This window comes from Myotis daubentonii, chromosome 12, assembly GCF_963259705.1.
Source record: "Myotis daubentonii chromosome 12, mMyoDau2.1, whole genome shotgun sequence".
In the NCBI taxonomy this organism is placed as follows: Eukaryota; Metazoa; Chordata; class Mammalia; order Chiroptera; family Vespertilionidae; genus Myotis; species Myotis daubentonii.
In genome coordinates, this window is record NC_081851.1 from 19,431,216 (window position 1) to 19,458,639 (window position 27,424).

At 57.7% G+C, this 27,424-nt stretch overlaps 1 protein-coding gene and 1 pseudogene across 4 annotated transcripts; both read right to left on the bottom strand.

Moving 5' to 3' along the window:
• Positions 1-62: 62 nt before the first annotated feature.
• LOC132213040 (tyrosine-protein kinase ZAP-70) lies at positions 63-26,696 on the bottom strand. 4 transcript variants are annotated; one of them, XM_059659037.1, is made up of 13 exons: positions 26,568-26,696; positions 17,121-17,571; positions 16,461-16,621; positions 7,316-7,454; positions 7,131-7,218; positions 7,011-7,057; positions 6,756-6,807; positions 5,559-5,751; positions 4,869-5,075; positions 2,510-2,702; positions 2,174-2,314; positions 1,718-1,830; positions 63-560 (listed from the first exon to the last, which is right to left on the bottom strand). In XM_059659037.1, exons 2-13 carry the CDS (start codon positions 17,520-17,522, stop codon positions 437-439), a joined length of 1,860 nt encoding a protein of 619 aa, XP_059515020.1. In that variant the 5' UTR covers positions 17,523-17,571; positions 26,568-26,696; the 3' UTR covers positions 63-436. The 4 variants fall into 4 exon arrangements, with proteins under 4 accessions (XP_059515020.1, XP_059515023.1, XP_059515021.1 ...); XM_059659040.1 differs by lacking the exon at positions 26,568-26,696 and adding an exon at positions 26,320-26,381; XM_059659038.1 differs by lacking the exon at positions 26,568-26,696 and adding an exon at positions 23,654-23,779.
• On the bottom strand, positions 7,707-15,933 carry LOC132213861 (Y-box-binding protein 1-like; annotated as a pseudogene).
• Positions 26,697-27,424: the final 728 nt, after the last annotated feature.

A 27,424-nucleotide genomic window follows, 5' to 3' on the forward strand; every position in this document is an offset into this window, starting at 1 on the left:
AGCACGCCCTTGCACCCCCTCTCCTGTCCCACCCTCACCCAAGAAAGATGAGGAAGCTCAGACAAGAGAGAAGCTGATTTATTCCATGGTTAAGGTCTTGCCACCTGAGGACTCCCAGAGTCCTCCCCTTCAGGGCGAGAAAGGAGGGTCCTTGTTGTAAGCACCCCTCGGCTCAGGGCCCCCCAGTACATACCCGCCCAGGGCCAAGCTACACAACCCCACCCCCATCTCAGGGCATCCCTCCTCCGCCAGCCAGAAAGGATGGGTGACCAGGTAGGACATGCCTAACCAGTGTGGGCCTCGGCCTCAGCTTCCCACTCACAGCCCAGCTGCGGGGAGGAGCTGGCCTGGCCCGGCCACACTGGATCCTGGGATGGGGCCGAAGGCACAGAGGAAAGGCTGGGCCTAGGGGCCTGCAGGCCCTGGGCGGGGGTGCTCAGGCACTGGCAGCTTTGGCCCCCTTTTCACTCTCCGGGGGGCCCTCAGCCTTGCTGGCCAAGCTGTAGTAGTAGGTCCGCATGCGCTGCTCCACAGTCAGGAAGTCCGGGCGGTCCTCCCACCTGTGGGGGGAGGGGCAGATCCAGGCCACTGACCACCAGCCAGAACCCAAGTCCAGCTGGAGGTGGGCATGCAGGGGGCTCAGAAAATCCTGGGGCGTCGAGGTGGTGAAGTACTGGGTGATAGAGGGGTCTTTAAGGTGTGAGACCTGGAATTTGGGGTTGCCTGATAGAAGGGCTGCAGACACACAGGATGTTGGGTGTTAACTAGTAAAGACTTATTAAATGAATCCACTGAGTGTTCGGCAAGACAACTATTGACCGTAGGGAGCTGGGCTGTTGAATGCTGGCGTACTGAGCATGTGACGTGCCCAGGGTCGGGGCATATGGGGCCAGGGTGGACTTATATGGGTGCAAGTATGCTGCCCATGACGGAACAGAAGGCTGGGGTACTGAGGGGGTTGGCTGGTGAGTGCTGGGCACTCATGGTGCTGTGTGGCGTGTCCAGGCACTGTGTTGGGTGTTGGTGTCTCGGTGTTTCCTGTGGAGGCGGGTTAACCTGTTTGACGGGAAGGCTGACCATTTGCTATTTATTTACCATAAAGAGGGGTGTCTGTTTATTGGATTGCCTGGGTGTCTGCGCATCAATGTCACAGGTGTTGGCCAGTGGAGCACTGGACGCTGGCGGCTGGGAATGCACAGGTGCTGGAATGTACACGCTTTGCATGATCAGTGTAGGGTGACCGCTTGTTTGGATCCGTGCTGCCTGTTGTTGGATGGGAAATTGGGATATTGACGGTATTCGGAGTTGGGTTACTCAAGTGTTAAGCTTCGACCAGACAGAGTGGGGTGTGGATATACTGAGTGTTTGCGTACTTCAGTGGTGACCTATCTGGCTGGTGGGGGCTGACAAGTTAGATGCTAGAACATCATCCCGTGTCAGAACTGGTACCACATGGGGTAACAGAGGGGTGACTGGGAGCTCTGGGGGACCAGTGTGCTGAATGCTGGCTGGTGGGGCCTGGGGCTTAGGTGTCCACAGATGGGGGGCAGTGTAGGGTGCTGGAGAGATGCCCACAGAGGCAGAGCACCTGCGTGTTGGAAAGGCAGCGGGTCTCTGGGTGGATGACACCCCACAGTTCTGTTGGACTGACTGGGCCCCAGGACCTCTGCCCAGGCCCCGGTCCGGCCAGCCCGCCCCTCCCGCGGCCCGCACTCACTTGTAGATCCAGCAGTCGCTCATGAGCGCATACATTTCGGCCGGACAGTCTGGCGGGCACTCCATCCGCTTGCCCTGCTCGATGAAGGCCATGACCTCGGGCCCCTTCATCTTCTGCTGGAGCAGAGCCAAGTGCGTGCTGAGTAACCAGGCCCCTCCCGCCTGCGACCCAGCCCTTCGCACCCAGCCCTCCCCTCCCCCGCCTCTGCCTCCGCACCCCCACCCCCCGCCTTCACACCCAGCCCTCTCCCCTCCCCACCTTCGCACCCCCACCCCCGCCTTCGCACCCAGCCCCTCCCCCCTCCCCGCCTTCGCACCCCCACCCCCCGCCTTCGCACCCAGCCCTCCCCGCTCCTGCCTTCGCACCCCCACCCCCCGCCTTCGCACCCAGCCCTCCCCGCTCCTGCCTTCGCACCCGGCCCCCCGCCTCTCCCCCGCCCCTGCCCTGCCCGCCTGCCTTGTAGGGCTTCTGGCCGTAGGAGAAGGCCTCCCACATGGTGACCCCATAGCTCCAGACGTCGCTGCGGCTGGAGAACTTGCGGAAGTTGATGCACTCCGGCGCGTACCACTTGAGGGGCCACTTCCCTGCCGAGCGTGCCTGGGGGGCGGAGACGCTGCTGGTGCCGGTGTGGGGACCCGCCCCCCACCCATGGAGACCCCGCCCCCGACCCGAGCGGACCCCGCCCCCATGGAGACCCCGCCCACATCCGAGGGGACCCCGCCCCCGTGGAGACCCCGCCCCTCACAGATATTTCCCGCTCCCCGCTCCCCGCCATGGCCCAGGGCAGCTCACGGTGTAGTAGCTGTCGTCCGCGCCCAGCGCCTTGGAGAGGCCGAAGTCGCTGATCTTGGCGTAGTGCCGGTTCACCAGCAGGACGTTGCGGGCCGCCAGGTCGCGGTGCACGAAGTTCTTCTCCTCCAGGTACTTCATCCCCATGGACACCTGGTGCAGCAGCTCCGCCACGTTGCTCACGGGTATCTCCTCCCTGAGGCGGGGAGGCCGGGTCAGCGGGTGCGGCAGCCCGAGCTCCTCCCACCCCCCCCCTCCCACCCCCCCCCACCCCGGGGGGCCAAGCCCGCGCCTCCGCCCCAGCTGGGCACGTGCTCATGCTCACTGAGCACCTGTCTGTGCCAGGCAGGGGCGGGGCACACAGCGGGGAGCCACAGGGGAGCCCTGCCCTCCTGCGGTCCAGGTTGTCAATGTCACCCACCTGCTACGATTCCCAAACTAATCATTTGTCTGCACCCTCCACGGTCCCTTGGGGCCCGAGGGCATCTCAAAGATGGTTAAGGACAAAGCTAAGCTACACACACACACACACACACACACACACACACACACACACACACACACACACACAGCGGCCCTCCCTCCCAGCAGCTCCTTCCTCTCATGCGCTCCAGCCAGAAGCCTGCCCTCAGCTGCTCTTTCTCCCACCCAACATCCAGCGATCAGCTCTGCCCTCAGGACCCTCCAGCACCTCCTGCTTCTCCCACCGTGGCTCCTGCACCTGGTCCAGCCTCCGTCCTCACTCACTGGACCGGAACAGTCCCTTCTGCCCTCGCCCTCCTGGGCCTTCCCCACAGAAGAGCCAGGTCCTCCTCCTCTGCTCACAGCCACGCGGGGTTCCCATCTCACTCAGGTCAAAGTTCAAGCCCTCCCCGCACCCACAGGGCCCTGCAAAATATGACCCATCACCTTCCCACCCACATCAGTTCCAGCCACAGGCCCCCTCACTGTTCCTCCACAGCACCAGCTTGGGGGCACCTCAGCGCCTTGGCACTGGCTGTGCCCTCTGCCTAAAACCCTTCCCCCAGAGCTGTGCTCGGCTGCCCCCCTGTTTGCACACACCTCACCTTCTCACTGCTCTCCTCCCAGCCTGACACTCCGACCCCTTTTCCATAGTACTTATCTCCCGACATACGCAGCACTTTATTGTGTAATTATTCAAAGCCTCTCTTCTCCAACCAGAATGCAGGCAAAGATCTTTGCCACTTTTGTCCACTGATGAATCCCAAGGGCTGTAATCGTCCCCGTCACAGAGGTTTCCTGAACACCTGTGCAGTGACTGGATGCATGAGCCGGCCCGACACGAGGACAGGACGGCTGGCGGGCCCCTGCCGTGGTGAGTGTGAAAGACTGAGAGTAAAAGCCTGAGGCTGAGGGAGCACAAAGGAAGCTGCAGTTCCTTAGGTCAGAGGTCAGCCGTTTTCTTCTGTAAATGCCGGTAGACAGGAATGTTCTGGCCTCAGCAGGCTGCACGTGGCCTCTGCCATGTGTCCCTGTGTTTGCTTTTTTGTTTATAACCCTTTAAAAATGCAAAACCATGCAGGACAAAAGCAAGCCATGGGCTGCAGTTTGCTGACCCTGCTTTAGGTCAGAGACAGTCCACCTCATTTCCTGTGGGTCATGACCTGGGCCAAGAGAACGGGGGTGGCGACAGTTACGGCCCTCGGAGCTAGTACCAGCCCTCACACGCAGTGCGGGCACCGTGCTAAGCACTTTATCAATACCCACTCATCTGATCCTCACAAGGGCCCTGGAGGAAGTACTGTGATCCCCACTGCGGTGCAGACGAGGAAACTACCCAGACAAGTTAAGAGCCTGCTCGGGTCACAGCAGTCAGAGGCAGAGCTGGGACTCCATCAGGCATGGAGGTCAGGCTCTGCCCTGTGGGCATGAGTGTGCGTGTCAGGGTGTGCTGGGGGGCAGGTATGACTGTGCGTGTCAGGGCATGTGGGGGGGGCAGGTATGAGTGTGCGTGTCAGGGTGTGTGGGGGGCAGGTATGAGTGTGCGTGTCAGGGTGTGCGGGGGGCAGGTATGAGTGTGCGTGTCAGGGTGTGCTGCGCGTCTGTGTCTATGAACATATAGAATGAGTGTGAGCCCTGGCCGGGTAGCTCAGTTGGTTAGAGCATCATCCCAATACACCAAGGTTGCAGGTTTGATCCCCGGTCAGGATACATACAAGTCAGCCAGTGAATGCATGAATAAGTGGAACAACAAATCAATTTCTCTCCCTCTCTCCCCCTTCTACTCTCTCTCTAAAATCAATAAACAAAAATGTAATACAGAGTGAGTGTGTGCTCACAGTGGAGCACACCCATGAGTGGACAGGATGGGCCCCCGTCCCAGCGCCCGCAGCCCGCTCACTTCTTCCCGGTGAGGAACTTGTGCAGCGGCCCGCCGCCCGCCATCTCCATGATGAGCATCAGGGCCTCCGCCTGGCAGACGCCGATGAGCCGCACGATGTAGGGGTTGTCCAGCTGGTGCATGATCTGCGCCTCGCGCATCATCTCGTCCTTGTCCGCCTTCTCTGTGCTGTGTTTCAGCACCTTGATGGCCACGTCGATCTGCTTCCTGCCCAAGCCAAGGCACACACGAGTCAGCACGGCCCTGCTCGGCCCCACAGGCCCTCACCAGCCTCCTTCTCCCTGGACTGTGTAGTGGACGCTGTGGTTTGCCACCCAGATCTCCCTTCCAGACCCAGGCACTCATCCCTGGCTGCCGGGAGTACGGGCGGGGCAGTGCACGGCCAAGTCCTCCCCGGAACTGCCCCTCACTGCAAAGAGCAGTTCCATTCATAGGTACACTCCCCCCTGGGCAGCCTGCTTCCAATGGCGGGCGGACGCAGGGGCTCAGGGGGCCCCTCTACAGCTCCCCTGGGATCAGCAGCTGCAGCCCAGCCCAGCCTCCCCGGCCCCACGCTGCTTCTCACTCCCTCAGGTGCTGTCCCCAAGGGCGAGGTCCTCCCCCAGGGTCTGTTTTCCAGGCAAACTGATGTCACCTCCTGGCTCCCCCTCTCCGCAGGCAGGGGACGGCCCCCTGCACCAGCAGGCGTACTTGCGCATGCGGTAGACGCCCTGGCGCACGGAGCCGAAGTTGCCGCAACCAAGTTCGATGTCAGCTACAAGGAGGTTGTCGCGCTTCAGGAAGAGTTTCTTGTCCTTGAGCTCCTCGGGGTCGCTGTAGGGGCTCTCGTACACGCTCGTGTCCATGGGCAGGGGCCGCGGCTTCTCTGGGGACGCTAGGCGGGCTGGGCACACACAGGCGTGCACTCCCAGTCAAGAGGAGGGAGGGGGCAGGGGATGGGAGGGCAGGGAGCCTCAGCGCCCACAAGGCATGTACCGTGGACAGGGGCGTACCGCCTAGAGCATGTACTGGCGCGTGGGTCCGTGTGTGTGTGCACATGTGTGCACTCCTGGTCCCATCTGTGGGTGCACCGGGAAGTCACGTTCAACTGGACCCCAAAGGCTCGTGCATCACTGTGCACATATAAGCATGTGTGCCCTTGTGTGTTCACACTTATGCACTCATGTACACTCCCACCCATGTCTGTCTGAGTAACCGTTAGTATGCCAGCTGGAATGTGCACACCTGTGCCTATGTGTGCACTGACATGTATGCACCTACGTCCGTGCCTGCCCGCGTCTCCGTAGGCACCAGGCAGCCATGTTTACAAGGGCTCCACAGATGAGCCTCTGTGTGCACACACAACCATGTATGTTCTCTGAGCACATACATGGGGAGGCTTGCATCCACACGTCCAACACACGAGCATCAGCAGTGGGGCGTTTTAGGGGCGTGGCCTCGGGAGCCTGTCTGCCTGGGTCCAGTCTCGCCCCCCCACTGCCTGCTGTGTGGCCTGGGAGAGTTACTCCCTCCTGGCTCGTCTATATATTGAGAATTACTGTGACCGCCTCCCATAGTATGCCAGGAGGATCCAATGAGCTCATGTGCACAGTGAGCTCAGAGTGTAACTGGCACACAGTAGGTGCTTAACGAATGTGTGTCTGTGCCCTGGGCACCCAGGCATGGCCACGGGTTCTCCCCTGCATGACTGCACACACCCATGTACATGCACAGGTGGGCGTGATGGGCGTGCCCATGCAGATGGCACAGTGTGTGCACAAGGCCAACCAAGCCAACTGCCACGGGCCAGGACAGGCCCCCGTCTCCCTGAGCACACCCAGAGCCAGCCAGGGATCTGCCACCAGCCGGCACCAAACCCATCACACACCTCCGCCTCTGCCAGCTCACCTGGTTCAGGGGTATATCCATCTGAGTTGAGGGTGTCGATCCGTCTCTGAGGCTAAAGGTCATGGGGCCACAAGGGTTAGTAGGGCCCAAGCTGAGGGCACCAGCCCCTCATGAGACCCATATCCTCTGAGGACTCCCAGGGACAGTAATGGGGGACCTCCTCCCATTCCCCAGCCTCGCCCTGGGAACAGGACCCATAGCCCCCATACCAGCTCCGCCCCAGAGACCCCAACTCTGAGATGCTGGCTGACTCACATGGGTGAACGTGGATGGGTGGGCGGGGAGGGTGGGAGCAGCGGCCCCTGAGGGAACAGAAAGGGCGGTGAGGGGCTGAGGGCCAGCGTCTCCCGAGCCCCACCCCGTGGTCCCGCGTACCTGCGCTGGCGCTGGCGCTGGCGTTGGGGCAGGCCTCCTTCAGACAGTAGATGAGCCCGTCCGCCTTCAGCTTCAGGTACTCCACCAGCTGCAGGGGGCGGGCGTCAGGGCCAGGCTCCTTCCTCCCAGGAGCCTGAGCGCCTCGCCATGGCTGCTCCCTCACATCCGGGGGGCGGGCGGCTCACCTGCCAGAGCGTGTCAAACTTGGTCCCCTCGGGTATGCAGTACTTGCCGGCCTTGTCCTGGCTGATGAGGTAGTGGTACACGGTTTTCCCATAGATCATAGACAGTGCGTACGTGCCCTGCTCTTTCCGGGGCCTCAGCCTGGTGGGGACAAGGAGAGCAGGTCACCCCTACAACCACCTGGGCTCCTGTCGTGGTGTCCCCCTGCTGGGTCCCAGGTCCCCCAAACACACCCTCTGGGCTTGGCACCCCAGAGCCTCACGGAGAAGCAGCAGGGACTGGGGGAGCCGAGACTGGTCAGAGAGCAGAGAGGGAACCACAGTGTCACCCCATCATCCAAGGGCAGACATGTGACCATTCCCAAAGAAATGCTGGGCCCCCCTCAGCACCCACTCAGCCTTGCATGGCCTGACACTCAGCCACCCACAGGGGACACTCACTCAGCCACAGGGACTCTTGGCCAGCCATGGAGGGCTCTTTGGCCATCTACGGTAGACACAAAGCCACTCACAGGGGACACACAGGTCTACACAGGTAGACAGGACCATTCTCTTAGGGAAAGTCATGTCCACATGTAGAGCAACAAAGGTAAGCACAACCCTGTTTCTAGATCAGCCGTGGGCAAACTACGGCCCGCGGGCCGGACCTGGCCCGTTGGAAATGAATAAAACTAAAAAAAAAAAAAAAAAAGACCGTACCCTTTTGTGTAATGATGTTTACTTTGAATTTATATTAGTTCACACAAACACTCCATCCATGCTTTTGTTCCGGCCCTCCGGTCCTGTTTGAGAACCCATTGTGGCCCTCGAGTCAAAAAGTTTGCCCACCCCTGGGCTAGATCATGGGACACCTCTGTACAGACCAGAACAAGTCACTCTGTCATCACCACAGACCCACCCGTTGTTGTAACAGACCAACCTGTGACAGAATGAGACCCTTGATTGTCCTCTGCTGGAAATTTGCCAAAATAAAGATATTTTGAGCCCCTCAAAGATGGTGCCTTCGTGCAGTGAGAACATGTCTACCTACACACACCTGCACACGCTGACCACACTGTGGGAGCACGTGTGGGAGGGGTCCAGCCCCTGTCAGATTCCCGAAGGGGACCATCCAGAAGAGGTTAAGAATCACTTAACAAGATACTCTTGATGGCCCTTCTCCGGGGTCAAGTTTGCTTTCACATTGAATCACCACAACCACAAATGCTGCAATCCTGCAGAAAGGCAGCCAGCTTTGGCAGCAAACAGCATTAGGTACCATCTCTGTGGTCAGTGGTGGGCGTGGCCCTGGTCTCAACTGCAGGCCTGAGTGGATGCATCTTTCTGTCACACCCTACATCCTGATCTCAGGCCCTGAGACCTCCACACCTGTGTGAGGTTCTGTGCCTACAGCTTTGACCTCCAGCCCCTAACTCTCTCCATGCTGAGAAAGCAGTTAGTGACTGAGGAACCACAAGAGGAATCCACGACAGCTTCTGCCAAAGCACACCCTGCCTGTCTCTCCAGCTGCTTCGGACTCTGGACATTTCCCCAGCATCAGTCACTGTCCCTCAGAACGTCACCACTCCAGCTGCTTCTGCACCTCAGCACCAGCCCCAGTCTCTCCACTGCACCCAGATGCGACCTCCTCCAGCCTCAGCCTCCATGGCCAGCTGTCCTCCTGCCTCTGAGCCTTCCAGCCAGCGTGCTCTCCAAAGCGTCTGTCGTCATGGTAGACCCACTCGGTGCTGAAAGCCATTGGCCCTGTTCTCCTGAGACGCCTCTTATCTCAACAGACTGGTTAAGGCTAAGCCTGTCATCACCTCTGCTGTGTCCATGCAAAACCTCTGCAAACTTTCCCTTTGGGCAGTGGAATTCTTTGTCAAACATCCTCCGTGGAAGGTTAAGGTATGAAACAAGTCAAAGCTGAGCTGGGCCCTAGCTGGAGTGGCTCCGTTGGTTGGCATCATCCTGTGCACAAAAGGGTGCTGGTTGGATTCCCGGTTAGGGCACATGCCTGGGTCATGGGCTTGATCCCCAGCAGGGGGACATGCAGGAGGCAGCCAGTCAATGTTTAGCTCTCACATCGATGTTTCTATTTCCCTCTCCCTTCCTCTCTCTCTTAAAAAAAAGCAAACAAAAACCAACAACTTTTTTTTTAAAGCTGAGCTGAGGGCTCAGAAGATTACTTGCTGCACACTTTACTCAGTTCTTCCACCCCTTACCTCCCCAGAATCCTTTGATACTTTCAGGGGGCCTTAGGTAATCCAAGGTTGGGGGAGACTTAACACCACTGGAATGGTGCAATCATTGTCCATATATGGGAAAGAGGAAGGGAAGAGAGGGGAGGAGAGAAAAAGAAAGAAAAACCAAGACAGAAGAGAGGCAGAAACTGAGGTGATGAAAAGCGGAATTGAGATGAAACCAGGGAAGGAAGCCCTAGCCTGCAAATGCAAAGAAAGGAGATCACACGTCAGAAAGGACAAAGCCGAGATGAGGGGGAAAAACCAGCCACACCAACAGAGGAGCTGTCACCCTCCCAGAGAGCCGCGGCACTCTGGCACCTGGGAGCCGGCACATGTACCTGAGACGTTCGACCAAATGGTGGTAACGTCTTGGCAAGCACCACACCTGAGATGGGAGGGTGCAGTGTCCGTGTGAGGACAGGTGCCACCTGGCCAAGTACCGGCCCTCACCACGTACTAGAAGAGGGCGCTCTGGAGGCACCAGGGCGGGCTCTGCCCTCAAGTTTGCAATCCAAGAGAGAAGAAGGAGCGCCAAACACCCACGTTCGACAGGCCCATCCCCTCCATATGACCTCCTCGTTCCAATCCTGTGGTGGTCTTTGCAAAACTGGCTGCCTTCGTTCCTCTCCTGTGGGTAGTCCCTTCTCCCACAGTGACTCTGGTTTTGGCCACATGACTTGCTTTGGCCAATTGGACCTCAATGACATTACTCAATCAGAGTCTTTAAAAGTGCCTGTGTGTCGTCACTTTTCCTTTGTGACTATTCGTGGGAACCCTGCAGCCACCACCACTGCATAAGCCCAGGCTAGCCTGCTGGACAGTGACAGCACTGCGGCCACTGCCTCCCATCACCCAGGGGACATGGGGCCAATAGCCAGATACACGACATGCCCATCCCAACGTATTCAGTCCCAGCCTCAAAGAAAACGGCTCAGCTGACTCACAGAATTGCGACAATTTTTAAAAATGTTGTTTGGAGCCAGTAGGTCTTGGAGCAGTTTGTTACATAGCAAACAGTAACCGATACAAATGCAAAGTGCAGTTTCCCTGAGAAAACAGCCCTGTCTGATACTGTTCTAAGGCCTTCCTTGCATTACCTGTAACATGCATTCAAGAGTTCCCTCCGGGGGAAAAAAAACCAAGATGGTGGCATAGGTAAACACCGGAGATAGCTGCCTCACACAACCACTTCAAAAATACAACTAAAAGACAGAACGGACATCATCCAGAACCACAGGAAGTCTGGCTGAGTGGAAATTCTACAACTAGAAGGAAAGAGAAAAGCATACCGAGACTCAGAGGAGGCGCAGTGTGGAAGTAAAGTACAGAGGTACGGAGGCGCACGTGGAGAGGGCAGGCAGCTGAGGACACGGTAGTCATTTTCAATCGGGAGGGAGTCTCAAGCTCTGAGCTCCAGTTCCGGGCGAGTCTCTGGGGACCCAGACTCATACGGGAGAAACTGGACTGTCTGGCATCAGTCGGAACTCGAGGGCAGCTTTCTCTTGGAGGTGCTTGCAGCGATTGCCGGGACACTGAGAAGGGGGCCTCTGAGGGCAGCCATAGGTGCTTGTTCTGCCCTGTTGATCCCCTGGGACCCTGCCCAGCCCAAGCCATGCATGGAGGCTTTTGCATATGAAAGGCCTGGCCCTTTGCAATCTGATAATTACCTAACAAACTTCAGCTTGCCCAAGACTCCAGGGCAACTTGCATTGCTTCACAGCTGGCTCCTGCTGGATAGCCTCAGGCAGAGGCTAGATTAGCACCTCCATAGAGATCCAGGAGCCAGTGTGCCCGGTGGTCAGAGTGGGACCATCCAGTTTGCAGCTCCTCAGATCCATAAAGGACACACTCAGGGGGCAAACTCAGTGAGCACCAAAGCCCCACTGAAGCAAGTCTTGCCCCATAAGGGTGTCTCCAGCACAGAAGTTCTCCCACTGCAGACACAGCTGATTCTCACAGCCAATTGGCCTGGAGGTCAATCCCTCCCAGTGTTACCTACAACAATCAAGGCTTAACTACAAAAAGACTGTGCACAAAGCCCACAAGGCGGTTCACCAAGAGTGTCCACCTCAGGTAACTGGGGAGGCTGAGCCACTTGGCCCTATAGGACACCTAGCACAGAAAGCCACTCTATCAACACAGGGAAGCATAAAAAAAATGCAGAGACAAAGAAACAGAACACAAATGACAGAAATGGAGGAAAGCAAACTACTGGATATAGAGTTCAAAACCACGGATATAAGGTTTTTCAAGAATTTTCTAGAAACCACCAATAAACTTAATGAGACCCTCAAGAAATCTAGTGAGACCCTTGAGGTTGTGATAAAGGACCAACTAGAAATTAAGCATACACTGACTGAAATAAAGAATATTATACAGACTCCCAACAGCAGACTAGAGGATCACAAGAATCAAGTCAACGATTTGAAATACGAAGAAGCAAAAAACACTCAACCAGAAAAGCAAAATGAAAAAATAATCCAAAAATATGAAGATAGTGTAAGGAGCCTCTGGCACAACTTCAAGCGTACCAACATCCGAATTATAGGGGTACCAGAAGAAGAGAGAGAGCAAGATATTAAAAACCTATTTGAAGAAGTAATGACAGAAAACTTCCCCTACCTGGTGAAAGAAATAAACTTACAAGTCCAGGAAGCGCAGAGAACCCCAAACAAAAGGAATCCAAAGAGGACCACACCAAGACACATCATAATTAAAATGCCAAGGGCAAAAGACAAAGAGAGAATCTTAAAAGCAGCAAGAGCCGAATCCGGTTTGGCTCAGTGGATAGAGCGTCGGCCTGCGGACTGAGAGGTCCCAGGTTCGATTCCGGTCGGGGGCATGTACCTGGGTTGCGGGCACATCCCCAGTGGGAGATGTGCAGGAGGCAGCTGATCGATGTCTCTCTCTCATCGATGTTTCTAACTCTCTGTCTCTCTCCTTTCCTCTCTGTGGAAAATCAATAAAATATATTTAAAAAAATAAAAATAAAAAAAAAATAAAAGCAGCAAGAGAAAGACAGTCAGTTACCTACAAGGGAGTACCCATACGACTGTCAGCTGATTTCTCAACAAAAACTTTGCAGGCCAGAAGGGAGTGGCAAGAAATATTCAAAGTGATGAATACCAAGAACCTACAACCAAGATTACTTTATCCAGCAAAACTATCATTCAGAATTGAAGGTCAGATAAAGAGCTTCACAGATAAGAAAAAGCTAAAGGAGTTCATCACCACCAAACCAGTATTATATGAAATGCTGAAAGGTATCCTTTAAGAAGAGGAAGAAGAAGAAAAAGGTAAAGATACAAATTATGAACAACAAATACACATCTACCAACAAGTGAATCTAAAAAGCAAGTGAATAAATAATCTGATGAACAGAATAAACTGGTGATTATAATAGAATCCAGGCATAGAAAGGGAGTGGACTGACTATTCTTGTGGGGGAAAGGGGTGTGAGGGATGCGGGAAGAGACTGAACAAAAATCGTGCACCTATGGATGAGGACAGTGGGGGATGGGGCAGTGAGGGCGGAGGTGGGGTGGGAACCGGGTGGAGGGGAGCTATGGGGGGGGAAAAGAGGAACAACTGTAATAATCTGAACAATAAAGATTTAATTAAAAAAAAAAAGAGTTCCCTTAGAAACTTTACTGCAATTTTATCCGAAGTCTGCTAGAGTAAAAAAATTAATTTTATCAGCTGACAACAGCATCCTGTGTTGGAACCAGCACACTGTGGGAGACCTGCAGGCAATCTGGTGCCCACGCAGAGACCACACACGGTGGGGAGGTCCAGGGTCTGTGGGCTGGTCCCAGGAGAGGGACAGCCCTAGGAGACTCGGCCTGAGGAGGGAGGCCTGGAGAACTCACAGACATGGTGGGGAGGGCGCTGGACTTCCTGAGGGCACAGGAGAGAGGGCGCTCACGGCCAGCGTGACCTCAGCTGACATCTGGATAACAGCTGTATACAAAGGGACCTGGTCCAGACCAGAGTGCAGTGCCAGCGGGCTTTCAAACACCCAGCAGGGTTATTTAAATAGCTGCACAGCTTCTCTCACAGTAACAAATACAGCCACAGGCTCAGCGGTAACTCAGACATGGGCAGACACACATTCACGCACATGCAGTAAGAGCTACCACTTGGCGCACTTTCAGTACATGCCAGACACTGTCCTACTTCACACACATTAATTCATGAGGTCCTGAGACCCTTAGACCTCACTTCCTTCCAAGCACTCCCGCTCCTTCCTGTTTTGTGAACTTCCCAAGAATCCGCCTCCTAGCCTTTCTTTCTTTCTTTCTTTCTTTCTTTCTTTCTTTCTTTCTTTCTTTCTTTCTTTCTTTCTTTCTTTCTTTCTTTCTTTCTAATTATTTAAGACCTTTATTAGCAGGTGCTTGCAATTTGTTAACTGTTTTGAAAAAATCAAGATGTAAACTTTTATTACAAATTAAAAATGAGGTTCTTTAAAAATCTCAGCTTGACCAGATAGGAAACAATTTTAAAACCTTTAAAGGTATATTGAGCCCTGACTAGTTTGGCTCAGTGGATAGAGCGTCGGCCTGTGGACTCAAGGGTCCCGGGTTCGATTCTGGTCAAGGGCATGTACCTCGGTTGCGGCCACATCCCCAGTAGGGGATGTGCAGGAGGCAGCTGATCGATGTTTCTCTCTCATTGATGTTTCTAACTCTCTATCCCTCTCCCTTCCTCTCTGTAAAAAAATCAATAAAATATATTTTAAAAAAAGGTATATTGAAAAAAAGCAGGCTTTTTTCTCCCATGAAAAACACATTGTCATTATCAAAAAGAGATGTCCTCAGACAAAAATAATAAAAACCCCTGCTGCACAGACAACGCACATCCTTCTAGTTATCTGGTCAACGGCAAAAAGCGAGCACTTAAGGTCTTCAGCTCCAGTCTCTTGTTCATTTCTTATTGCTGGAATTTCATATTCATTTCTTCTTGATGGTAGAGATGGTAGCCAGCACTTTTACTCAGAGCCCCTCCCACCCACACCCTCCTCCCCGCACCCTGCTCAGCCTCGGGAGTGGACGAATTCTCAGCTGCTGGATCAGCTGCTTTTGTCTCTCTGCCATCTTGTGGTTTAGGGCTTTCTGCGCGTGGGTAATGGAAGTTGCAGTGGCACCGGCGTTGAGGGGGCTGCTGACCTTGGGTCTCGCCTCCTTGATTTTCCTTCTCTTCTTCACGGCCGTCTCTCTAGGCCAGTGGTTCTCAACCTTGGCTGCACATGAGAATCACCTGGGAATCTTTTTAAAATCCTGATTTCTGGGCCTCATCCTCCGGAAATTCTGTTTCTTTGTTATGGGGTGGGGCCACAACATTAGTAACAAAGAAACAGAATTTCCGGAGGAAGAGGCCCAGAAATCAGGATTTTAAAGATTCCCAGGTGATTCTCATGTGCAGCCAAGGTTGAGAACCACTGCTCTAGGCTGTCTTTGAAGAGGAGGGCCCTGCAGCATCCTGGTCCATAGCCCCATACATGTCCTCACTGGTCTGCCTTCTTCTCCTGCACCCTCCACCCCTGCTCCCTGCGCAGGGGGGCTGGGATGCTGCGGTACGCGCCCACAGGGGTTCCGCGTGTGGTAAGGTGGGGGCCGGCGCTGTCGGGCCTGGCCTTTGGGAGCCTCTCCGACCCCTCATTCTTTCCCCTCTCACCATTCTGGGAATCCTGCTGCTCATTGTGGGGAGGGCCCTGCCACGTGGAGAGCGGCTATGACGGCCACGGTCTGCCGCACAGTGACGGCCTTGCCCTGGAACTCCACCTGGGCTGTGCCACCTGCTGCCTCCGCACCTGTTCTCCCTCAACAGCATCACACGCCACAGCCCTCCAGCGCCTACACTGCGAAGGGACTTCCTGGGGTTATTCTTCTTGATGGGAGTCTGGTGTACAAACGCATCTGCCTTGGTGTCGTTCCTGTCGATGGAACCATATCCATTTCTTACACTGAACCGCGTGACTGGTTCCAAAACCTTCGGTGCACGACCTTCTTGTCCCCGCCGCAGGCACCACTGATGCGAGGCCGGCCCGGCCTCCGCTCCCTACACTGCTGCCCTTGGTGCCGGGCTTGGTGTTGGCAGCGCTGGGGTGGGGGCGGTGGGCACCTGCTGGGTCTTGGCCTCGCTGTTCCTGGTTGCGGTGATGGTTGTGGTGATAGTGATGGTGATGGTGATGGCGATGGTGATGGTTGTGGTGATGGTGATGGTTGTGGTGATGGTGATGGTGATGGTGACTGGGGCGGCTGCCTCGCTGCTCACGGTTGCCGTGTGATGATGGGGACTGGGCTGCCTGCTGGGTCTCGGCATTGCTGCTCATGGTTGCAGTGATGGTGACGGCGACAGCGATGGCGATGGCGATGGTGACTGGGGCCGGCTGCACACTGCAGCTCCTTCGGGGTGTGATGGTGGCTAGGCTGTGGGGGGCTGCTCAGGGCTCTCTGAGGTCCCGCTACAGCAACTCCTGGTCTTTGTACTCGCATTTCCACCTGCCAGGAACCTTCTCCCAGAGAGCTCGCAGCTCACCTCCCTGAGAAGGCCATTCCTGGCCACCCAATCCCACCCTCCCCCCTGGACAGCCGGCACTGCCCGCCTCCTGACACACTTTGCATTTATTGGCTCCTCTTTTTTGTCTCCCTGCTCCACAAGGACAGGGCTCTGTCTGCTTTATTCACTGCCATGTCCTCAGTGCCTGGCACACAGTAGGTATTCAGTCACTGTTTGCTGAGCGAAGGAGAGGAAGCCCACCTGCTTGCCACACATCCCAGCTGGCAAGTAGCAGACTCTGGATCCCGCCCAGGCGTCCCGCTACGGGGCCTGAACACCTGAACACCGCCGCTCCTTCCCACCGAAGGCCCGCCGCACACTGAGCCGCCCCAGCCCAGCCCCAGCCCAGCCCCAGGCCCACATACAGGAACTTGCCGTCGGTCTGCGAGCTCGCGTAGAGTTTGCGCTCGGCCTCCTCGCGCGTCAGGTTGCTGTGGTACCAGGGCATCCGCTCGTGTGCCGTGGTGGCGATGAGCTTCTCCACCTGGGGCGCCTGGCTGAGGATGGCCTGCTCCAGGGCCTCGCCCTGGGGAACGGAGGTCAAGGGCACTTACAAGTGACGGGAATACGCGGCCAGGAACCCCGTTTCCATCTCCCCCACCCTCCCCCTCAGATCCCTCCCTGACCCCCAGGCACACCGGGTGAGCACAGCCCCGCTCCCCGTCCTCCGTCCTGTCCCCGCCCACCCAGGGCCGAGCCCCCAGTGGCCTCCAGCTGGAAGCTCGGACACTGGTAGTCGAGCACCCAGACGTAATGCAGGGGATCAAAGACCACCGCCCATGGCCTTCCCTACCCAGGGCGGGGCACCCACCCTCCTCTCAACTCCGCCCAAGCCTCGCCCGGTCCCGGTCCTGAGCTACCTCCACCTTCCCTCCCGCAGTTCAGGCCCCGCCTCGGAGGCTCACTCCCAGCGGGGCCCAGCCCTCCAGCCTCCAAACCTGACGCAACAAGGCAAACCGCAGGCTGGCGAAGGGGACCCCTCTCCCCACTCCGAGCCCCCCCCCCCGCCCCCCGGCCGCTCTCACCTCCAGCTTCCACGTCTGGCGCACGTAGTCGCGCACCATGGCGTCCCGCAGGCAGTCGAAGACCCCGGGCTGCGGCTCCAGCCCCGACGGCCGGTTGCACGGCTTGCGCAGGTTGCAGGGCAGCCCGTCGGGGTCGCGCGAGTAGAACTCGCAGAGCTCGGCGGGGCCGCAGTGCGCCTTCCCGCCGGCGATGGCGTAGGTGCCGTTGAGCTGGCGCTCGATGGAGAAGTGGTGGAAGCGCACGTCGTGCACCAGCGAGAGCACGTAGCCGCCCAGCGAGCGCAGGCACTGGCGCAGCAGGAAGAGGCCGTCGGCCATGCCCGCCAGCTTCAGGTGCTCCTCGGCCTCGGCGCGCGAGATGCTGCCGTAGAAGAAGGGCAGGTGCGCAGCGGGGTCCGGCATCGCCGCCGCTGCCCCGCGCCAACTGCGCGCCCTAGCGCCTCGCCAAACCCTGCGGGTGCAAGCGAGATCGGAGGCATGTCAGCGCCTCGGCTTTGCTTCCTGAGCTCCGTCCACGGGCCCGGATACAGTGGGAGAGAGGTCACCTCTTGGGGCATCCGTGCCCACCGCGTGGAGCCCACTTCAACTTGGAGAGGAGCCCCAGCATCAGGGAGTCCCAAATCCGCCTCCGACTTTTTGGAGACCTTGTGCGGAGACCCAGACACCCCCACTGGCTCACACACACCTGGAACCATTCATTCATCCCCAGAACCTAAAATTATCTACCTTCAACTTCCTGGGGTAATGACGCTGGACACTGGATTCCACAGGATTCTGAATTCCTTAAAACTCTGAGAAGGTACCCTTAAGATTTGTTCATTTCATTGAATTTGGACCCCTCCGTAAAAAAGAACCATCAAATATTAAACCCTGGTTAGTGATCTGTGTGCAGAAGTTTTTAGGTGGGTACTATGACTGCAGTTTCCTTTGAAGGCCGTTCAAGTAATAACAGGGACTGAGGGCTGGCCAGCTGGATGGTGCAGTCTTGTTCACAGCAGTTCTGTAGTTCGTGCAAACAGGGATTAGCAGGGGCTGAACCGCTGCTGCAGGGGACATGCAGGGGTGGGTTCCTTCGAGCCTCTGGTCACATTTCCATTAGCGGAGCAGTACATGACCTTGCAAGACGCCTCCTATTGTAGATTCATTAACATTGAACGCTCAGCCAATAGCACTACACCCCTAAGCTCATGTAACTTGCATTTTTCCATACGGATCCTCACAGCCGTCTTGCACCGAGGAACACTAGACAGCATTTGGGGGCCAGTTAAACTGAAATCACCAACAAACAGCACAAAAATGAGGCACCAAGTAGACCGTGAGGACACTTGCTTCCAGTGTGACAACTAAAAGGGAAGACAGAGTGTGCCTGCTCCCGGTCAGCGGGAATGCGCTGATAATGTTGAAAAAATGGTCTCCCCACTGCAGTTCCTGCTCATTTCTCACTAAGGTGGGCCCAGCAAGGCCCCAAGGCATAGGCTGTGTTCAGGAACAGGGCCTGGGTGCCTTTCTCAGTGACACACATGTACGCAGTGGCACAAAGAAAGCTCTTGTGGACTGAGAAAGGCTGCCCGCCCGCCCGGAGGGTCCAGGGACATGGAAGGGTGGGTACTGGGTCCGAGAGGAAGGTCAGTCAGTCCTCACGTAACGTCATTAACAGGTTCTTGGAAGCTACACTTTAAGTGAGATGATGTACAAGGACCCAATTTTACCATAGGTTAATTGATATAAACAAGAGTTCATATGGCGTATTTATGGCTACAAAAACACTACCAAACTTCTAAATAAAGGCCCAAAACTCTTCTAATAGTAAACGTTGACCCTGGCCAGGTAGGTCAGTTGGTTAGAGTATCATCCCGATTCACCAAGGTTGTGGGCTCAGCCCCCAGTCAAGGCACGTACAAGAAACAACCAATTAATGCATCTCACTCTCCCTCCCTTCCTCTCTCTCAGGTGCCAGGGACCCAGCCTGGACAGGGCACCCTTGCACACTCACACACACACTCACTCAGCCTGGGACGCTGTAGACTCACTGATTCCTCTCATGTGCTCATCTTGGGATGTGGAAGGAAACCCGAGTCCCTGGAGAAAACCCCTACAGACAGCAGCCCAGCTGAGAATCAAAAATATGTTTTTCTATACATTTTTTTCGATATTATAACGAAACAACATTGAACGAAAAACCATGTTATTGGAGGATCTGCCCTACTGAAATGGGAGTCATTTCAGGAGAGGCCTGGGTCAGGGCGACTGGGGGAGGGGCCAGAAGGGACTTTCTAACCAGGTTGTTTCTGACACCAGGGTTGGGAGGGCCAGGTTGGAGGGGCGATGAGCCAGGGGCTGTAGACACAGCCGCCATTCCACCAGAGGGTTTAGCTGGAGCCAGGAGAGCTCCTGGAGCCGACCGGGGGAAACGGAAACGTGCCTTCGCACAAAACCTGCGCAGGAACGGGAGAGCCGTCTGCTCGTAATTGCCCAAATCAGAAGCCACTAGCATGTTCTCGGCAAGCGAGCAGATAAAGAGTGGAGCATCTCTACACTGGGATACCACTCAGCCATGCAACGGAACTGAATGCTGATACACCCAACAACAGGAATGAACCTCAGAGGCCCACGCCCAGTGAAGAAGCCAGGCCCCAAACGGCCACTGTCCGATTCCATTCAAGGCTGGATGCTTGGAGAACACCAGAGGCTGGGGCGGGGGCAGGACTGACTACAAACGGGCATGAGGGGATTTCTCGGTTGAGATGGTAGTTTCTCAGCTCTATGCACTTGTCAGATCTACAGAATTTCTCACTAGAGTGAGTGGATTACTGTATGTAATTTATAACTTAATTTTTTAATTAAAGGGGGATAGAAGAGCTGGGAAGTACAGACACACCAGGCACTAAAAATAGGAAGCAGAGAGCTCCCCTTCTTGACTCCGACCCTTTCCCCCAGCCTCAGGGTCTGACCCCCACCCGCCCCTCACCCCCAAAAAGCTGGCCTCTGGGAGCACTGCTGTCACCACTGGAGGGCGCCGGGCAAACAGTTATGCCTCCTGGATACTGGGCGCTGAGTATAAGCACTAGGGACTCGTCCTGCTGACGTCATGGCTCTCTTGGGCTCTCCACGACTCTCTGGCTTGCCTCCTCCCTCTCTGATGGTTTCTCCTTTCTCCCCTTCGCAGCCCTGGTCCCCTTACTTGGGCCATCTTGTCTGTGGCTAACCACGCTGCCACACCCACCTGCCCAGTCCAGATCTCTCTGCTGAGTTGGTTTGTGCTGCCATCACCTCCTTTGATCTCTACCTGCTGTTTCTATTAATAAAACTGAGATCCACATCTAACTCACACGGTGCCTGTGGTTGGTTGGACCCCACAGTCTGTTTCCCACATGAACTGAGCAAGTTGCTTTTAGGCGATTCCTTCCCAAGGCCTCCCTCGCTCAAGAACCAGCTGCGGCTCCCTCCTGCCTACTTCACTGACTCTAACTAAGCCCCTCAGCCCGCCCTCTGCTCCAGCCGGGCTGCGCTGGTCGCCTTCCTTCAAGTTCACTTCCATACTTGCACCTGTGCGGTGCCCTCTGCTGGGTCCACCTCCCCCTCCTCTCCACTTCCCAACCCAGCCAGCCCTGCCTCACAGACTCATGCAGCTGCTCCCATAGAGTCAGGGGCACAGGACAGGGCAGCGCGGTGGGGGCCGTCCGGGACGGTGAGGAGGGTGGGGGTAGTGGATCTCGTCTCTGGGCAGGAAGCTGTGGTAGGAAACTGTCGGCAACACAGTTAAGAAGCTCCTCCCTGAGCGCCGCGGCCGCAGGTGCAGCCTGGGTAGCCAAAGGGGGTTCCTGCAGAAGCCGGGGTGCGGAGAGGCCGGCCCGGGGGCTCAGTCCAGGGCCATGAGCCATGACTGGCCACCTCGGACCCTGGGCCACGGTGTCCCAGAGCGGAGAGCGTTCTGTTTTATCCCAACTTCCCGTCACTGCCAATAGCCACGCCAGCTTTCGGAGGCGCTGGGCCAGCCCGTGGCCTCCGTGTGCCCAGTTCTCGGGCAGCGGGACCAGATGCTTCTGTCCTGAGCGTGTCCCGCAGACTCCATGGCTTACCCGGGCGGACCCACCAGGACTCTCCCCGACCTAGTCCTGCCGGGGCTGGACCCGCCCGCCTCCCCTTGAGCATGTGAGCTCCTTGTGGGTTCAGAGGGCCTAACGTTGCCTTCCCAGAGTGCACAGCTCCACCGAGACCAGGGACACCCGCCAGGCCGTGCGGTGAGGAGGAGACCTTTGACCCTTGGCACACAGATCTGCCTGAAGTTCCTCCACTCAAGCATCCTTGAGGCAAAGGCAGGTTCAGTGATAGCTGCTCCAGGGACACCTGACCCCCACACACTGCAAAGGAGAGAAGGGTCAAGTACACTTAGAAAGGCGTCTGAGCACATTCAAGGCTCCCACGCAGCCGCTATGGGAAACAGTGTGGCGTTTCCTCAGAAAATTAAAACTAGAACTACGTACGTAGGACCCAGCAGTTCCACTTCTGGGCTTTTATTTGAAGAAAACAAAAACAAACCTTGAAAAGACATCCGCACCCCAACTCATGGCAGCATTACTTACAATAGCCAAGATACGGAAGCAACCTGGGCGTCCATCGATAGATGGTAAATGGATAAAGAAGATGCCACACATGTATGCAGTGGGATGTTACTCGGCCATTCTTGATTGCATTCCGTCAAGAATGAAATCTCGACATTGGCAACAGCACAGAGGGCCTTGGAGAGCATTGTGCTGGGAGATGTCAGGCTCAGGAAGGCAGACACCACGATGGCCCTTACTGCGGACTCCAAGACACAAAGCACACAGCAAAGGCTCAGAGGCGGCCGGCCCTTTGGCTTTGGTTAGTCCCACGGCCGCGCAGCGGGCCCACCCCATGTCTGAGCACCACAAGCCCCATCGAATGCCCGTCACGGGGCCCAGCGGGGAGACCGGCTGCAGAGGGAATCTTCCTCTATCCCTGGACCTGCTGGAATGGAGTGGGTGGCCCGACGGGACCACCATGCCACACACCACCCTCAGCCACTGGCGTGGCTATTGGCAGTGACGGGAAGTTGGGATAAAACAGAATGCTCCCCACTCTGGGACACCGTGGCCCAGGGTACAAGGTGGCCAATCATGGCTCATGGCCCTGGACTGAGCCCCCAGGCCAGCCTCTCCACACCCTGGCTTCTGCGGGAACCCCCTTTGGCTACCCAGGCTGCACCTGCAGGCTCCACACGCCACCCTCAGCCAGACACTGAAGGGTCCCCGCCCAAGGCCCGATGCAGTGAGGGCCCAGCCCCTCCCTGCCCACACTCCTCTTACGCTGCCCATGACCCCAAGTCCCCCCTGAAGCCACTTTTTGCTCCTTTGTCCACAGGCCATGGTGGGGCCCCCGTGCCCACCACCGAGGCAGCACGGCATTTGTCAGTCAACAAAATGCCACCTTGGTTACGCGTCACGAGGACAGCAACCAGCATGGTGCCGTGGGTGGCAATAGGCTCCTTCAGACCTTTTTCCTGACACCAGGCGTCCGAGTTGCATCACGGAGTCCTGGGCCCACCACGCAGCAGCAGGTGTGGCCCTGAGCAGGGAGCGAAGCTCCCCAGACCCCGCCTGGAAAAGGGGCCCAGCACCAAGGGAGGGGGACTCCAGGAGAGCAGGCTCACGGAGCACGGAGCACGGAGCACGGAGCACCCGGCGCGGGACCGGCTGCCTCTCACCGCCCCAGGACTTCCCGCTCGCTCAGGGTCAGAGCCCAAATCCTCATCCCATCACCTCCAGGCTCGCTCACTCCCACCAGCCACACGGGCGTCTCATGTCCCTTGTTTGGGTCCTTGAGCAAATCAGGGAAGGCCCCACCTCAGGGCCTTGGCCTGTCTGCTCCCTCAGCCTCACGCCCAGGACCCCTCACTCCTCGGGTCTCTGCCTAAACACCACCCTCCCCCAGAGGCCTCCCGCACTCCCTCTCCACAATCGCTTTCCCCTCTGTCCCCACCCCTGACCCAGCTTCGCTGCTCTTCACCCCCGGAAACGGGCTACAGGTGTCAACTTGCTGACAGGTGACCTTCGCCATATGCCAACATACGTCTGACACATCTTACGATATGATCGGACGTAAGCACGGTGAGAGTGGAACCTCCTTGTTCCGCACCTACACCTGCAAGGGGCATGGTACGTGCCCCATAAATATCTGGTTGCAGAGCCACCGGCGCGCACCTGAAAGGCATGCAGCCCCGTGATGGGTGCAGACGCCGCTGCAGGCCAGGGGCTGAGGGGCTTCCGGAGGAGAGAGGAGGGAACATGGGTCTGGAGGCTTCGTCCACTAACCCTGGTGGGAGGGGAGAGGGCCAACCCGGATCCTGCACAGGCTGTTCCTCGCCCCCCGCCCCCACCCCGGGGAACAGTGCTCACAGCCTTCTGGCCTGGGCCGCAGGTCCCCTCCATGGTCCCTCCTCCCAGAGTGCTCCTCCCAGGGCCCTGGGCGGCGGTGCTGGCAGGATGAGGCGGAGGCTGAAGGAGGCCACTCACCTGGACACAGCAGCGGGGCAGCGGCCAGGCAGGGCAGGGACCGGCACCTAAAGGTCGCCCACCCAGCAGCGGGCTTCTCGGAAACCCAGCCTGTTTCCTTGATGCACAGGCAGGAAAGGGGGCTGTTTGAAGCCTGCGTGTACGTCACAAGTGCCACGTTCATAGGCCACGTGCTCCTGGGAGGGCAGAGGGCATTTCCGGGGCCACCAGTGCCCCCCCCCCCGCCCCAGCAGGAGGTGCGGACCTACTTAGTAGGTTTCTCCTCTCTGTGCCTCTGACCTGTGGTGGCCGGTGAGACCACTGCCTGCTCCTCCCCCCAACCACCCCCCGCCCCCCATCAGCTGAGCTCCCCAGGCAGAGCTGCAGGGCTTGCTTTCCACTGCAGCCCCCGCTTCCTCCCAGTAAACGTTTGTCACCTGGGCAACAACAACAGCCGCTAGGCCAGGGACTTACTGTCCTGTTAGGAGCGTCATCCCTTTAATCCAACCCTCTCCTTAACCAAGTCCCCTGGAAACTGCCATTACCGTTCCTCAGCTAAAGAAACCCAGACCCAGAGGGCTGAGTGTCGCTCTCAGAACACGCAGTCCGCAGCAGCAGTCGGTTTGAACCCGGCCTCACCAGCAGCCGGCATCCACCCCTCTAGTGACCGCCCGTTAGGGTGGCAGCGTCCTCTGCGCCGAGCTGGGCGCCCGGGGTGGCCACGTCCCACAGGCCTCGGGCTGCCCGGGGGGCTGCACCATGAGCTGCATTTGACTGTCAGGGCCCAGGAGGAGGACGGGGGGCCGGGTAAGGGGGGCCGGGGCGTCCTCACATCCAGCACACACTCCAAGTGTCTGCTGAGCGGCCGATACCATGAGACCCTCCCCCTCCCCAACCTCCGCTGCCTGGGCTGTGTGGCCTCAGCAAGGACATTCCCCTCTGAGTGCCAAGCTCTGTGGAGGGAGAGGAAGAGGCCTAGCGGAGGGGAAGGAGGCTGAGTCAGAGGACAGAGCCTGGCAGGCATGGTGCTGTGCTGGGCACTGTAGGCCATTCAGCAGCACTCGGGCCTGTGCACCCCACATGCCAGTCACCCCGCCGGGTCCCAAGGAGCAAGGTCTCAGACACTGGCTGTCCCCGGCTGGGAGCAAGACCGGCTCCAGTTGAGAACCCTGCGTGAGCACTGTGGGTGGCAGGAGCGTCCGCATGGAGAGGCCTGGCTGCTGGAGCCCCAGGAGCTATGCCGCCCAGAGACCACCCAGAGCCCACAGCGCTCATTAACGTTCCCGCTGACACCGAGTGACACTGGTTTGAGCTGTGGGTCCACCTACATGCGGACTTTCTTCAGTAACTGTACAGTGTTTGACCAGCGGCAACGGGAAGCAGTGTTTTTGATCCATGTTGGGAATCTTCGGGGTGCAGGGCCGACTGTATGCACTGTTCTAGGCCGTTCTATACAAGGGCCGTGAGCCCTCCGGGGTCCTAGAACCCATCCCCCGGGGACGCAGAGGGATGGCTGCGGATGAAAGTTATACTCGGCTTCTGACTGTGCAGAGGCTCAACACCCTTGGCCCCCACATTGTTCAAGGATCAACTATGGCTTCTATATGCTTCTCTAACACCTACTATGTGCCAGGGACCCTGCACATATTCCCTCCCCTAATCCTTGCAAGAACCCTGTGAGTGAAGGGTTTGTGGGTTCGGGACCTGAAGCACACAGGTGGAGGGACTTGCCCAAGGTCACCCAGCACACACAGTAGGTGGCAGAGCCAGGACTGGGCTGTAGGCCTCCCAGCTCAAGTGTACACCACACACCAGCCAGGCTGCCCTCCCGCCCAGGTCCCTGCCCAGGCTGCATGCAAGGGGCTGGAGGACAGGCGAGAAAAGGGACAGGCTCTGCCTTGGCAGGTGGCACCCAAGGACTTTCCACCCCGGAGTCCCTGACCCTAATCTCTCAGCAGAGCTTTATTAAGCACCTACTGTGTGCCCGCTTCCCTGGCTGAAACAAGAGTAATGAAGATCATCTTGAGTTGATCACCACACGACCCGACCCCTGTTCCTGCCGGGACCCCTTCCTGGCCTGGGACCCCTTCCCAGCCTCTCATCTGACAGTCAGGAGCCAAGCACCTACTAGGTGCCAATGTTTACATCTGCATGTACCAGATGCACAAGCCGGGGCTCAGAATGGCCAAGCTACTTGCCAGGAACGCACAGTGATGGAGCAGGATTCCCGACATGTGCTCCTTCGCCCCTCTGGGCCCCACCTGCGGCTGGGCTGCCCACCAGTGACTGGAGCCTCCCTGAGTCCTCAGGGGGCTCGTCGGCACGTTAGTGTTGAGGCGCACAGCCCTGCTGAGCCGGCTCACATTCCTGGGGCCGGGCCAGAGCTTTGTCTGGAGGTTTCTCTGCTTCCTGGAGCCAAGGAGGCCGCCCTGACGAGCCAGCAGGCGCAGGGACGGAGCAGCATCTGTGTCCCCAGTCCCTCCGCCTGGCTGAGCCTGTGGAAGCGGAGCTGCTCCCCTCAGGGGAGCCACAAGCCCCGTCTGCCTCCGTTTACAGCTCGACACCACCCGCCCCGCCCGGACCAACAGCCCTCCTGGCTCTCCCAGTGGCCTCCTGACTCTGGCCTCCTCCACCAGACCCAGGCCCCCTGGGGCGGCGGCCGCTGCTGCTCCCTCCGGGTGACTTACCTGGAGATGTGCAGGTGGGTGACAAGATAAACCCCTGCAGGGTCTCTGGTCCCCAGTGCTGACAGCCAGCTGGTTCTAGACGTAGAACTGGGGTTTCTCTAAGCCCAAGCCCCACCTCAAGGCTCCGCTGTCTAATCTCCCCCATGCCCAGGCCAGGTGTAAGGAGGTCCCACCCCACCGCTGGCCCCCGAGGACCCTGGGTGGGTGTGCTGGCGGGACAGAGGCAGGAGGCTGGAGACGCCACTCACCTTCACAGCAGCGGGCAGCGGCCGGGCGGGCAGGGGCGGGCGGAGGCTGGTGCTCCCTGAGCAGCCTCGTTCTCTGAAACTCGGCCTATTTCCTTGATGCAAAGACAGGAAAGAGGCTGCGTTTGAAGCTTACGTCTAAGTCACAAAGTGCTGTGTTCAAGGGAAATTGTAGGCACATGCTCCTGGCGGGCAGAGGGCATTTCCGGGGTTACCAGTCCCCCCCCCCCCCCACACACACACACAGCTAGAGAGGAACTGGGGCTGCCTGCAGTCCAGGTTATGCAGGAATGATGAGTCCAACAGCAGCCCCTAACCTGGGGGCGGAGGGGAACCGAGTGTCCCGGCATGGGGGGTGGGGGACAGCAGCAGTGGGAGGGGGATCCCCAGGACTCACTGGAAACTAGAAGGCCCCACTTTCCCCTCCTAAGGGGGCACGGACCCGGGACTGCCCTGGCTGAGCTGCAGGGAATATTGATTTGTTTATTCCACGGGCAGGTTGAAGACGGAGGAGACACCTACTAAGCAGGTCCGCACCTCAGAGGTTCGGAGCACCCGTGCCCGGCGCCAGGGGCATCGTCACACAGGCATCGGGCGGCAAGCACAGCTCTGTCCCTGCCCTTCGAGGGCTCACAGGCCGAGTCCCCAGGAAGATGGGCGGGGAGGGGGGGGCGGGGGGAGAGGGTCAGAAGCCTGGGCGCTGTGCGTCCCAGAGGAGCCTCCAAGCCTGGGGCGTGTCAGGAAGGATTCGGAGAGGGATTGTGTCCGTCAGGTCAGGACACAGGGGCTGGGAGTCCCCAGTGCCCACCCAGGCCCGCCCGGCCCCCCTCGGACCTCTCCCTCACGCTGCAGGCTGATCA